The sequence below is a fragment of the Priapulus caudatus genome, unplaced genomic scaffold (genome assembly GCF_000485595.1).
Source record: "Priapulus caudatus unplaced genomic scaffold, Priapulus_caudatus-5.0.1 Scaffold1159, whole genome shotgun sequence".
NCBI classification, from domain to species: Eukaryota; Metazoa; Priapulida; class Priapulimorpha; order Priapulimorphida; family Priapulidae; genus Priapulus; species Priapulus caudatus.
The window spans coordinates 40350-53860 of record NW_014578220.1 but is presented as its reverse complement, the minus strand read 5'-3'; the positions used below and the strand labels follow the sequence as shown (position 1 = coordinate 53860).

At 46.0% G+C, this 13511-nt stretch overlaps 2 protein-coding genes across 2 annotated transcripts in view; both read right to left on the bottom strand.

The window, feature by feature from the left end:
- The window catches only part of LOC106815618 (protein pangolin, isoforms A/H/I/S-like), a gene marked incomplete at its 3' end in the record, with an annotated part of 27847 nt that extends 20313 nt beyond the window's left edge, over window positions 1-7534 (bottom strand). The window contains 2 exon segments of the mRNA XM_014820103.1: window positions 7115-7166; window positions 7305-7534. Coding sequence (XP_014675589.1) covers window positions 7115-7166; window positions 7305-7445 — 193 coding nt within the window.
- A 3197-nt stretch (window positions 7535-10731) lies between these two features.
- The window catches only part of LOC106815619 (hydroxyacyl-coenzyme A dehydrogenase, mitochondrial-like), a 19155-nt gene continuing 16375 nt past the window's right edge, over window positions 10732-13511 (bottom strand). The window contains exons 5-7 of the mRNA XM_014820104.1: window positions 12645-12717; window positions 12307-12423; window positions 10732-12016 (exon numbers count right to left, since the gene is read on the bottom strand). Of these exons, the coding sequence (XP_014675590.1) occupies window positions 11895-12016; window positions 12307-12423; window positions 12645-12717 (312 nt within the window). The 3' untranslated portion in view covers window positions 10732-11894. The remainder of the gene's footprint in view (window positions 12017-12306; window positions 12424-12644; window positions 12718-13511) is intronic.

Sequence of the window (13511 nt, the reverse complement as noted above, 5' to 3'; positions counted from 1 at the left end):
ACACACGCGCGCACACACGCACACGCACACACACGCGCACACACACACACGCACGAACACGCACACACACACACACACACACACGCATTCGCGCGCACACACACAAACACACGCACGCACAGGTTCCATAACGGGTACCAGTAATACCTTGGAGTAATCATTCTGATCAATCAGTCAGAATGATTACTCCAAGGTTAAATACTAGTAGTTGTACGGTAATACTAGTAGTAGAAAATACATCGTCGTTCATTAGTGCTGGTAGTGGTGGGTGGCCAACGACAAGACTGATATCTATATTATAATATCATCCTTCAGAAATGTTAGCATACACGAACACGAATTATAATATGATACATTGCTCTCATCTTCTTTTTAAGCAATCATAAGCAGAACATACCTCTTACAAATATATATATAATATATATATATATATATATATATATATATGCGTAGATGCATACACGCACAGGCGTAGAAATTAACTTTTGAACAAGGGAGTCCAACGGACTCCCTGCCCTCAAAAAGAAGGAGTCCGCAGCAAAATGAGGGAGTCCGCAGTCTGAAGTTCAAAATTAAAGATATTACCAATAACGCATGTGCTTATTTTGAAGAAAATAAGAAATGTGCTTATTTTTACGTCTGCCAAATTTTCTTTGGACATTTGCTGGGAAAAATACGGTAATTCCATGAGGCCGTGCGCTGGAATGAACTAGTTAGTATGGCAGAATTTTCTGGGAGTCACACGGACTCCTGCATATGGCAAATCAGGGAGTCCGACAGTAAATCAGGGAGTATTTGACTCCGAACTCCCGTTAATTTCGCACCCTGCACGCATATATATCGTATACGATATACTAAAGATATATATTATATTATATTATAGTATTTTATATTATATTACAGTATTTTATATTATATTATATTATTTTATATTATATTATTTATATTATAGTATATTATATTTAAAATATATCAATATCATATTAGGTAATATTATATGAAAAAATTTAATTTACTCAATATATATACCAGAGGCACTACACTCACAAATAGGAATATATTTTTAAATAAGAATATTTGAATATAAGAATCATTATTAAGATGCACTGGATTGGTACATCTTGCCAATATATTTTCATTATAAATTTCTATCCCCACCTACAAACTACTCAGGTTAAATAAGTTAAAGTTACGTTACATTTATGTATATGTGGACGATTTATTTTGCTTAGGAAATTTCCAACAGACAATAATTCGAATCTATAGGCACTTTGGAAATTTATATAAAAGTACATGCGTAACGTAATTTTTTTAAATACTTAACTGGTGTAATTAACAGATTGCTCATCCAAGCTTAGGTTCAATTTAATCATCCCCCGTACTATTAACAATTGCAGTAATATTATAATGAAGATGTAATTTTGGATAGCTGAGCGCAGACATGAAAATATTAATTATCAAGTTAACACAGATTTTCTTTCTTTCTTTCTTTATTCATTATATATGGCATTTACTTCTCAATTCAAACAGAAAATTTATACCTATTCTTTTTTCCAGACACATATAAATGGATTCATTATAATTTGTTAATTTAAATATTTTTTATACGATCATAAAAAAATTCTACAGCTATAATTTTAATGGAAAATAACGATGTCAAATATAATTTATATTATTCACAAAGGAAGCATTTATAAAACGAATTTAAGTTTGAAAAACTCAAGTTCAGCTTTCACAACTGGGCGCAAAGCGTAGTTATGCCCAAATTAAAAAATCTTCATGTAATCAAAACTCGCAAGATCGCACTTATACACTTTCCATTTTTTAAATATACGACGTTTTGCATTCACGGTCGTGTTTGGCAAATAACACGCTTCGCAAAAAAAAAGTTTCATATGTGGAAATCGTGTGTGTTGGTTCTACTATAAAATAACCAAGCGTACGAAAGCGAACAATGCACACTCTTTGTTTACTAAAATGTGAGTACACACTCGATCCTGCGAGTACGGACTCCCGATGCCAGGACTACCTGAGATTTATCACGACTTTACACAGCCAATAAACAGACGACTTAATCACCGTCTGCCTCCTACATGCCATTACAACCGCAGTTAAAACCTACATGCCATTAAAACCAAAAATCATTGATAAATTATAGGTTTAGAAATTAGAGGCTGGAAGAGCGCATACGCGTACGTAGTGCGAAGTGGTGCTCCGTGCTTTCCAAGCGCAGGTATTTTATTTTTCTCTATCCTTCTATCTCCCGCTCTCTCTCTCTCTCTCTCTCTCTCTCTCTCTCTCTCTCTCTCTCTCTCTCTCTCTCGCTTCTCTCTTCTCTCTCTCTCTCTCTCTCTCTCTCTTCTTTCTCTCTTTCTTTCTTTCTCTTCTCTCTCTTTCTCTCTCTCTTCTCTCCCTCTCTCTCTCTCTCTCTCCTCTCTCTCTCTCTCTCTTTCTTTATCTTACTCTCTCTGTGTGTCTCTCTCTCTCTCTTTCTTTCTTCTCTCTCTCTCTTCTCTCTCTCTCTCTCTCTCTCTCTCTCTCTCTCTCTGCTCTTCTCTCCCTTTCTTCTTGTCTAATACCTCGTCTTTCTTTCTGCTCTCTCCTCTCTCACTCTCTCTCTCGCCGCTCCTCTCTCGTCTCTCTCTCTCTCTCTCTCTCTGCTCTCTCTCTCTCGCTCTGTCTATCTATTAATCTATCTCTCTCTTTCTCTTTCTTTCTCTCTGCTCGCTCTCTCTTTCTCTTTCTTCTCCTCTGCTCTCTCTCTCTCTCTCTCTCTCTCTCTCTCTCCTCTCTCTCTCTCTCTCTCTCTCTCCTCTCTCTTCTCTCTCTCTCGCCAGGAAACATAAGAAGATATGCGAGTCGTCGTCGTCGTCGTGGCGACGGAAAACACCCGCTCTCTCTCTCTCTCTCTCGCGCCTAATTAGCTTGGCGAAAGACGTCCGCGCGCACATCCTATCAGAGATTTCAATCCGATACATTAAATATAATAGTACTACTATTATATTTTATGTTGAAATCCGAATAGGAATAGTAGTCGGACTGAGGAGGAGGAGGACGTGCGCGCGGACATCCATACCCCACATCAAACGCTCGCCTGCGTAGAGCACGCCACTGCTGCAGCGACGCACGGGCGACGGCGGATAATCGCTGCGACGCATACGATCGCGGCGAAAACACAGAGCGCGCGAGGGAAACCTGCGTGATCAATATTCATGACTATAACGCACTAATTTTACATAACGGCAGGTACGCACAGGTATACATATACAGAGGTAGACCACAGGTATACATATATACAGGTAGACATGCGGACACAGGTACACATATATACAGGTAGACATGCGGACACAGGTATGCATATATACAGGTAGATGTGCGGACACAGGTACACATATATACAGGTATATGTGCGGACACAAGTACACATATATATATACAGGTAGACATGCGGAAACAGGTACATATATATACAAGGATATGTGCGGACACACTGCAGGTACACATATATACAGGTAGATGTGCGGACACATGTACACATATATACAGGTAGATGTGCGGACACAGGTATACATATATACAGGTATATGTGCGGATACAGTAACATATATACAGGTAGATGTGCGGAGCACAGGGGACACATATATACAGGTAGATGTGCAGACACAGGTACACTATATACAGGTAGATGTGCGGACACGGTAACATATATACAGGTAGAATGGCGGACATACGTAATTACGGATACACATATATACAGGTAGCCATGCGGACACAGGTATATGTGCGGACACAGGTACACATTTATACAGGTAGATGTGCGGAGCACAGGTACCATATATACAGGTAGATGTGCAGACACAGGTATACATATATACAGGGTATGTGCGGACACAGGGTACACATATATACAGGTATATGTGCGGACACAGGTACACATATATACAGGTAGATGTGCGGACACAGGTACACATATATACAGGTAGATGTGCGGACACAGGTACACATATATACAGGTAGATGTGCGGACACAGGTACACATTATAACAGGTAGACATTCGGCGGACACAGGTATACATATATACAGGTAGCCATGCGGACACAGGTATACATATATACAGGTAGATGTGCAGACACAGGTACACATATATACAGGTAGACATGCGGACACAGGTATACATATATACAGGTAGATGTGCAGACACAGGTATGCATATATAACAGCGTAGACATGCGGGACACAGGTATACATATATACAGGTAGATGTGCAGACACAGGTACACATATATACAGGTAGCCATGCGGACACAGGTATACATATATACAGGTAGCCATGCGGACACAGGTATACATATATACAGGTAGATGTGCAGAGTGCAGACACAGGTATACATATATACAGGTAGATGTGCGGACACAGGTAGCCATGCGGACACAGGTACACATATATACAGGTAGATGTGCAGACACAGGTATACATATATACAGGTAGATGTGCAGACACAGGTATGCGTGCAGACACATGGATACGTGCAGAGGACGAGTCGCTCGGCGAATGCTGCGGATGATGAAGAACAACATTTTCCAGCATCGCGTGTCTCTCACCTGTCTGTCTGCCTACCTGCCGTACAACTATGCATGGCCGTGACGACGGCATGCATCTCATGCACCTAACAAACCATTATAAACATAGGAATTTATATACACGTATATATATATAATATAAATATATAAATATTTATATATATATATATATATATTACTGATTAATTTATCCATATTTTTAACTCGTCTAGACATCTAAACAAATAATATATACACGGTGCGAAATTAACATTAGTCTGGAGTCAAATACTCCCTGATTTACTGCCAAACTCCCTGATTTGACATATGCAGCCAGGAGTCCGTGTGACTCCCTGAAAATTCTGCCATACTCAAAAAGAAAATTTGGCAGATGTACGTGCAACCGCATGAATCTTCAAAATAAGCACATGTATGCGTTATTGTAATATCTTTAATTTTGAACTTCAGACTGGAATTCCTCATTTTGCTGCGGACTCCCTCTTTTTGAGGGCAGGGTTGGATTCACTTGTTCAAAAGTTAATTTCTACCCCTGTATATATATGTTGTATATATATATATATCTATCTATTACATATATATATATATATACATATATATATATATATATATATATATATATATTAATTAAATACACACATTATAATATAATAATATATATTATAAATATAACTATAATATAACGTAACCTAGTATATATATATATATATATATATGTGTGTACATGCACGTATCACTCGCAAAACCCACTCATTTACAAAGACTTGAAATAAAATGCATATAACCCAATAAACACCGTTTTCCTTTCACTAGACGCCGAACGACAGTGACAATTCGCGCCACTTGTGTTTCGCCCCCCCCCCCGTCCCAAACAATGCGCCGCGCACGTTAGCGCCCCACGTAATAATCGCCGTCGCCGCGGCGATATCTCCCGCGGCGATGACGACTACTACCATCCCTCCTCTCCCGTCCCCGTCCTGGCGCGCACGCGAGGGAGAGGCAGGAGGTCGGGGAGTCAACAGGTTCCGCGATGATAGAGCGAGCGTTTGTCGTCGCAGTGCACTCGCGCCGGGCGCACGGGGCGGGAGAGAACTTTGGCCGAACTTAGCCGCTGACCTACTTTGCCGCCTCCGCCGTCATCGCTGCACAATGCCCGCGGTCCCAACCGCCGCCCGCGCGACCGGCGCCCCTTGGTAGCGGCACGACAGCGGTCAGACCTCGGAGTCGCCGGCGGGTCTTCCCTGGGAAGAATCCGGGATCGCTCCCCGCGCTCGCGAAACCCGTCCCGTCGTCGAATCTCGATCGCTCCGTCGATTTTCTCGGAGCGACTCCGAGGAAACGCGCAGAGGGAAGATTATTCTGAGCGAGGAGGAAGAGTTAATAGCTCGCAGTTAAAATTACCGTAATTATGATTTCGCGTCGAGAAGGAGGAGGAAGGGGGTGTTTTTTTTTTATTCGGTCGGCGTTTCTTTCTCTCGTGCATCGGCGTAATTTCGCGAGTTGATTGTACGGTCGACAGGAATCGCGCGTAGATTACACAGATACGACGAATCGTGCGACACTCGAGGGGTGTGAGAGATCGTATGCAGCCGATCCTAGGCTCTACTTCGCCCCCCACCCCCCGTTACTTAGATACTTCGATACTTCGCTTCCTCCTGCAAGCATCTTTTTCGTCATCCCTTCGCTGCATTAATCGCTTTGTTAAAATTTTTGTACTTAGTAATATTGAAAGCAATAAATAAAACTGTTATTATAAGTTTTATTTATCACTTTCAATATTAGTGAGTACAAGACATATCTTATATCTTAAGCATCTTCCGTCATCCCGGTGACAGCGCTCAATCGCTAATAAGGCAGCTCATGCATCCATCGTCGCTGCCACCCCGAGATGTCACCAAACCCCGCGCGTGATTATTTTAATTAGGAACTCTGGCCTCGGCGATGTAAACATAAGCGTTTAACCCATCAGCATCAATATTGTTTTCGCGGATTGTTCCGTGACAGATGCGACGGCCGAGGGAGCGAGACGGCATATGTCGGGCTCGTTTCGCGGCATGGATTTGCCTCAGGCCGGCGAGAGAGCCGAGCTGAGGAACAGGGAAAGTGTAGTGCACCGGCCCCTAACATCAGCTCCTCCTCCCCCTTCCCATTCCTCCTCTACGTAGCAAAGATGTAAGGAGGCACCGACAACAACAACTCTCCCGCAAACGAGCGTGCGAGTCAAAAGGTTTTCACTGCCAGGGTTGCCCCCATGCGAGTTTCTGCACTGCACCGCACTGCGCCCATCAATCATCCAAAAGATCAAATCTGGAGTGCCTTCGTTGACTGTTTACAGTAATTTCACGCCGACGTTTCAAAAGCTGGCCGTACCAGTGCCGCCTGTCAGCCCCCACAATGTATCAAAGGCACCGCCGGCGTGTAGCCCCTGATCAGAGCCCTGCCCGTACGTTTGCGAGCATACTGCCTGCTACCAGCTCGCTCGCTCGCCCCCGTGACTGTGGAATCGGCACCGGCCGCTCCGTCACTCACACTTACCGTTCTCCACGCGTCTGCGGCCATCATCTTCCCGCCGTTCCGTCGATTTATCCTGCAACACAAACGTGCAGACGACGTGTGAGCACACGCACACATACACACGCACGCACGCACAGACGCACGCACGCCTTGCCTACCAATCGAGAATTTTGACAACAAAACAAACTCGTACTGAGCGCGCTGTACCGACCTCGGTCTCTGTGACCAGGCTTGACTTCTCCTCGGTGAGGTTTTCCGACGATCGCTTCTCCTCTTCGCCCTCGTCTTTATACACTTTCACTTCGTCGGACGACGCTAAGTCGTCCCCGCCGCTACCATTAACATGCGGCATCGTCTACTGCAGCGGAGGCCTTTGCAAATCTCTCCGTTCAAAGTGCAGACGCGAACTACACACACAGACATCGGGCAATCTTCCCTCAATGCTTGCCGAATCGTGACGTCACCTCCGGCGGCTCTAGCGACCAATCGGGTGGCAGTGGCGCGCCGCAGCGCCGCGTGGCGGTCGAGTTTGGAAGCGCGAGCACAAAGCTCAGCGTGCGCGTGAGTGACAGAGGCTTTCGAGCGGCTGTCAATCAAGCTTCCAAGCTTGCGACCGGATAGATAATTACAGCTTCTCGCTCTCGCTCTCTCTCGGCCTGCGCTGCTGCTGCTGCTGCGCTGTGCGTACACACGTAACCGTGACATTAGCAAGGCTGACTTGTTCGGCAGCCGGTGGACGTGTAAGAGAGGGGCGGTCGTGTGTGTGTTAACTCCGCCGCCGCTGGGGGGTGGCGGCGGCGGCGGTGGCGGCGGTAACGTTATAGCCGTAGCCGCTGGCAATTAATGAATATGACGAAATAAAAAAAATAACACGCGAACCCGTGAATAATTGAACGGGGACTGGGCCATTAATAAATAAGCAGGCCGCAGTTTCGACCGCCGAATTTTTCTCTCCCCCTTCCTCCCCTCCTCCCCTCCTCCTCGCCTACCGTGCTGTTCCTACTCCGAATCCAGATGAAATCCCCTCGAATTGAAAACGCGGGGATGTGAAAATCGTAATTACAATTACAATCCTCATTAACCAAAAGCAATTTTCAACAAACCATGTTTTTTGTCCGCTCGGGGGCAGAGTGTCTTCCAAACGCCTTCATTATCCCTTTGAATAAAAACCGACGCGCACGCACGCACGCACACGCGCGCACGCACACACGCGCACAATACTTACAGTTTTCTGAGACTATTCGAGAATTTCTACTTTGATGTTGCCGACTACGGGAGGTTTGAGTGCAACACGGCGGTGTTTGGTAATGCTGCTTAGTCGTATAATTAGCCGGTCGCTACAGCAGGTTATCGCTAGCAGAAATGCCCCTCCTCGTTCATAACAAGCTAGAGAGAGAGAGAGAAGACGACCACACTCGTGTTCGCTCCTCTCTCTAAATCCCACTAATGAGATATCACACGTCCTTCAGCTATACGGCAGTTGCCGAGGGTAGACCAGATGCCGGAAAACAAATAGCGCTTAGTAATCGGGGATGGGCTTCAAGCCGGCTACACGGCGGCGCCTTTGAAATGGCGGTCTCTTTTGCGCTACCATATATGGACAGCCGATCGATGGATGAAGTTACGCGGGATTTTGCTGCGCGTGGCGCCATCTGTTCGTAAAAAACGACGAAAATCCAGTCGGCGTTCGATATACATGCGAATTTCGCGAGGAAGGATTTGTTGAAAAACAATATTTCGGTATGCGAGAACGCGAACACGGCAAAGGTGTGGTAACCTCGTCATCGGCGTCGGCTTTGCGGCATTGCTTACGGAATTAAAATAATTAAATGCATTTTTAATGCACTCGGTATTGTAGATTTAGATTTGAATAAAATAAACGCAGATAATGACATTATTTATTGATGTCGAATTTTCTTTGCGGCCGGACATGCAAGGCTAGTCAAAGCTAGGCGTAATTCCCAGGTTAGCATGTCAAGCAGCCGTGGCGTGTAGCCGTGTCATTAGCTATGCGGTTTGTCGCTTCATCGTCTCCGTGATTGAGAAAGAGAAAGAGGGAGAGGGAGAGGGAGAGAGGGGTAGAGGGGGGAGATAGAAATGGAAGAGAGAGATAAATAAGGAGAGAGGGAGAGAGAGGGGATATATATATATATATATATAGAAAGAGAGAGAGAGGTGGGCGGGAGAGGGGGAGAGGGGGAGAGGGAGGAAAGAGGAGGAGCGAGGGAGGGGAGAGAGAGAGAGAGAGAGAGAGAGAGAGAGAGAGAGAGAGAGAGAAAAGGCGAGAGGGAGAGAATTGAAGAAATGAAAGAGAGAAGGGGAGAGGAAGAGGGTTAGAGGAGAAGGATAAAGAGCTGCAAAAAACGACTTCACAAACTACTCAGCCTCAAGAAAGTAGAGCATTGTGACAAAGATGACGCGAGAATTCGGGGAGAATTCGGGGAGGAGGAAGGGGATAGGGGGAGGAGGAGGGGGAGAGGGGGAAGAGAGGAAAGCGATAGGAAGAAACGAAGCACCGTAAATATTTGATGGAAGGAAATAATAATTCTCCAGCGAGAAGAAAGGAAGCCAGGCGGAGAAAGAAAGCCATATGAAGAATGGAAACAGGAGAGGAAGCTGGCAGAGCTTAACAGCAGAGAAGGTAAGGTGCACGGTAGATGTGTGTGTAGTCAACGTTGGTATATGAAGTGTATAGAGTAGAGCTCTCTTATGATATATTTAAGGTGTGTGCACCTGATGTGTAGATATAGGGTCAGTGTACGTTACATAAGTGTACTCAACTATGGTAAATGCAGATATAGAATATCTCTATAGTTATGGCTTACGTCCCTGATGAGTAGATATAAGGTTAGTGTACGTTATACAGATCATGGGAAGCAGAGGTAATCGTATGTCGGGAATGGATGGGTACGCTTAATGCAGCGTAGAAATCGACATTATAGGATATGAGTGTGCTTCACAGACATGCTAAATTATGGTCAGCACATTATAGAAGACACGGGCAGCAGAGAAGATTACTGCATTATAGAGATGGTAGATAGGGGTTAGTGTGCGGTAGAGCTGTATAGTCAACGTTGGTGTGTGTCCCCCCTGATGGGTAGATAGGGTTAGTGTGTATGTGTAGATGTTTGATTGATGTATGTATAGTGTGTTAGATTGTACGGTAAATGTGTGTACAGTCATCGTTGAGTTGGTGTGTGTGTGTGTGTGTGTGTGTGTGTGTGTGTGTGTGCGTGCGCGTGCGCGTGTGCGTGTACCTGATGGGTAGATATAGTAGATGTGTGCAGTCAACGTTGGTGTGTATGTGTACCTGATGGGTAGATAAGGTTATTATAATGGTAGATGCATGTAGTTAACGTTGGTGGGTGTCCCTGATGTAGTAGAATGGTTAGATATAGGGTAAGTGTACGTTAGAAATCATGTGTAGAGAGAGAGTTAAGTGTATGTTAGAGACGAGTGCATGCGGCGGTTGGCGTATATATCAGAGAGCCGGGGCGGAGAGAGCGGGAAATCGCTGTGTGTTTGCGATGGCAAGATAGAATTACACCCGACACGCGTCGCGAGATCAAATACTACGAACGAGCGACGACACAGAACACAGATGTAATGCGGATGAACGAGATCTGTAAGCATTGATCTGATTGAGTAGTAGTTGCACGCGAGGTACGCGCAGGCATTTTTATTGGTGGACAGAGCTTTGGCGACAGACATGTATAGTACACAGCCTGAGCATGAACACATCTGCCATGGACAGCACGCACGCGAGGCTCTAGAGTGTCTAGAGGCGCTAGACAAATGCAGATATACGATGTTATACAAATCAAGAGTGACGAATCGGAACCGTCCGAAACGATGCGAATGTCATCGAAACAATGCGACTGTCACTGGAATAACGTGAGTGTCATCGAAACAATAAGAACGTCATATAAACAATGTGAATGTCATCGAAACAATGTCAATGTCACCGGAATAACGTGAATATCATCGAAACAATGTAAATGTCACCAGAATAATGTGAACGTCCTTGAAACAATGCCAATGTCATCAGAACTATATGAATGTCATTGAAACAATGCCAAAGTCATCAGAATAATGAAAGCATAAAGTTAATGTCATTGGAACAATAAAGATTGGAACAACAAAGGTTGACGCTAGACATAGAGATATTTCCTTCAACGTCAGCTATGTCACCACCGACCGTGAAATCACAAAAGCGACGTCCGTGCGACCGCTTTGCCCAACAATCATCTCCTCTAAGCTAATCGATAACTCTTAATCAACGTTTACCGTTCTCTGTACTAACTACGAAAACTCGCACGCACACAAGTCGTACGCGGTGGGTGCCCCCTTCTCCAATTCCGGACGCCCTCCCATGTCCCTCTCACCGTAAAATCATACAAAAAACCCCACCTCCGAAAAATCCCCCGGCAGAGCCCCTCTTGTTTCATCCACCGCCGTCGGCGTCGTCTGCGTGTTTTCCCCGGCGGTGGCATTACCACGGCGTCGCCGCGGACGCCGGCCGCGGGTAAAACCCGGGTCGTCTCTCGGCCGCGGGTATAACTCGGGTCGTCTCTCGGCCGACGGCCGCGGGTAAAACCCGGGTCGTCTCTCGGCCGACGGCCGTGGGTAAAACCCGGGTCTTCTCTCGGCCGCTGGCCGCAGGTAAAACCCGGGTCGTCTCTCGGCCGTGAGTAAAACCCGGGTCGTCTCTCGGCCGCGGGTAAAACCCGGGTCGTCTCTCGGCCGCGGGTAAAACCCGGGTCGTCTCCCGGATGCCGGCCGCGGGTAAAACCCGGGTCGTCTACTTGTCGTATTTGTAGAAGCCCTCTCCCGTCTTGCGTCCGAGTTTGCCCTCGCTGACCAGCCTGTCCAGCAGCGGACTAGTCCTAAACAGCTCCACGTCCGGAAACTTCTCGTTCCAGCCTGTGCGCGTGACAACAGGAAAAAACAAGAGAGCATCGCTGAGAGGTCGCCGGCGCCGCCGCGAGGGTCGCGCGCGCGAGAGAGAGAGTTTGGACGAACCGCAGCCGCTTGCTGGCATCTCAAGAATTTTTTTGAAATTTTAATAAGAAATTTGTCGCTCAGTCGCGGAAAGGTAACATAAAGGTTGCGAATTCCAGCGTTACTCTCCCAGTTACTCTACCAGCAAAGTAGGTTTGAAATCGTCGCGGAAAATAAAGTACCAAAAAATTGTATAAAGGTTGATGAATTACCGTCGAGGATGAATTTGACGACGTCCAATCCGACAAAGTCCGCCAACTCAAACGGTCCCATCGGGTACGCCGCGCCATGTTTCATCGCCATGTCGATGTCCGCAATGGTGGCGTCACCTACGGGCGGGAAAACGTAACGCTTATTTTATTAACTTATTAATTTATTATTATTTATAATTTATTTATTAATTTTTCTCCTACTTGTCCACCTCCTAATCCCCCTCCTTCTCCTCCTTCTCCCCCTCCTCCTCCTCTTCCTTCACCTCCTCCACCACTCCCTCCCTCCACTCCCTCCCCTCCTCCTCATCTCTGGTGTGAAACCCTGAACAGAGACTCACCTCTCTCTGCCATGTGTACGGCCTCACCGAGGTAGGGCACTAGAAGACGGTTGACAATGAATCCTGGCGTGTCCTGTCAACAGCATACGAGTGTCAACAGCATACGAGAGTGTCACGCACGTCTCTCTGTCGTGCGTGTGACACGTACTGGCAAGCTACTGCCATAGCAAAATTACCGATCCACTCACTCGCGTGTGCATGTCAGGTATGCACATATGTACATATACATGTACGCATGCACATATGTACATGTACATTTATGCTTGCACGTACGACATGTACATGTACGCAAGCTCGTACCATAGCTAAATTACTGATCCACTCACGTTTGTATGTGCACATATGTACGCGTACATTTACGCTTGCACATATGTACGCGTACATGTACTCTTGCACATATGTACGCGTACATGTACGCTTGCACATATGTACATGTACATGTATGCTTGCACATAATATGTACATGTACATGTATGCTTGCACATATGTACATGTACATGTATGCTTGCACACATGTACATGTACACGCAGGCTTGCATATACATACACGTACATGTACGCTTGTACATATATGTACATGTACCAGTGTTGTAGTCGAGTCCGCACCCCCCGAGTCCGAGACCGAGTCCGAGTCCGCACCCCCCGAGTCCGAGTCCGAGTCCGAGTCCGAGTCCGAGTCCGCACCCCCCGAGTCCGAGTCCGAGTCCGAGTCCGAGTCCGAGTCCGCGCCACCCGAGTCCGAGTCCACACCACCCGAGTCCGAGTCCGAGACCGAGTCCGAGTCCAGTTTTGATAAAAAAAAGGGGGGCACAGACCGAAAAGGCCATTCACTTCTATGTATGTGTTTGTTCAAAAATGGGGGGGGGG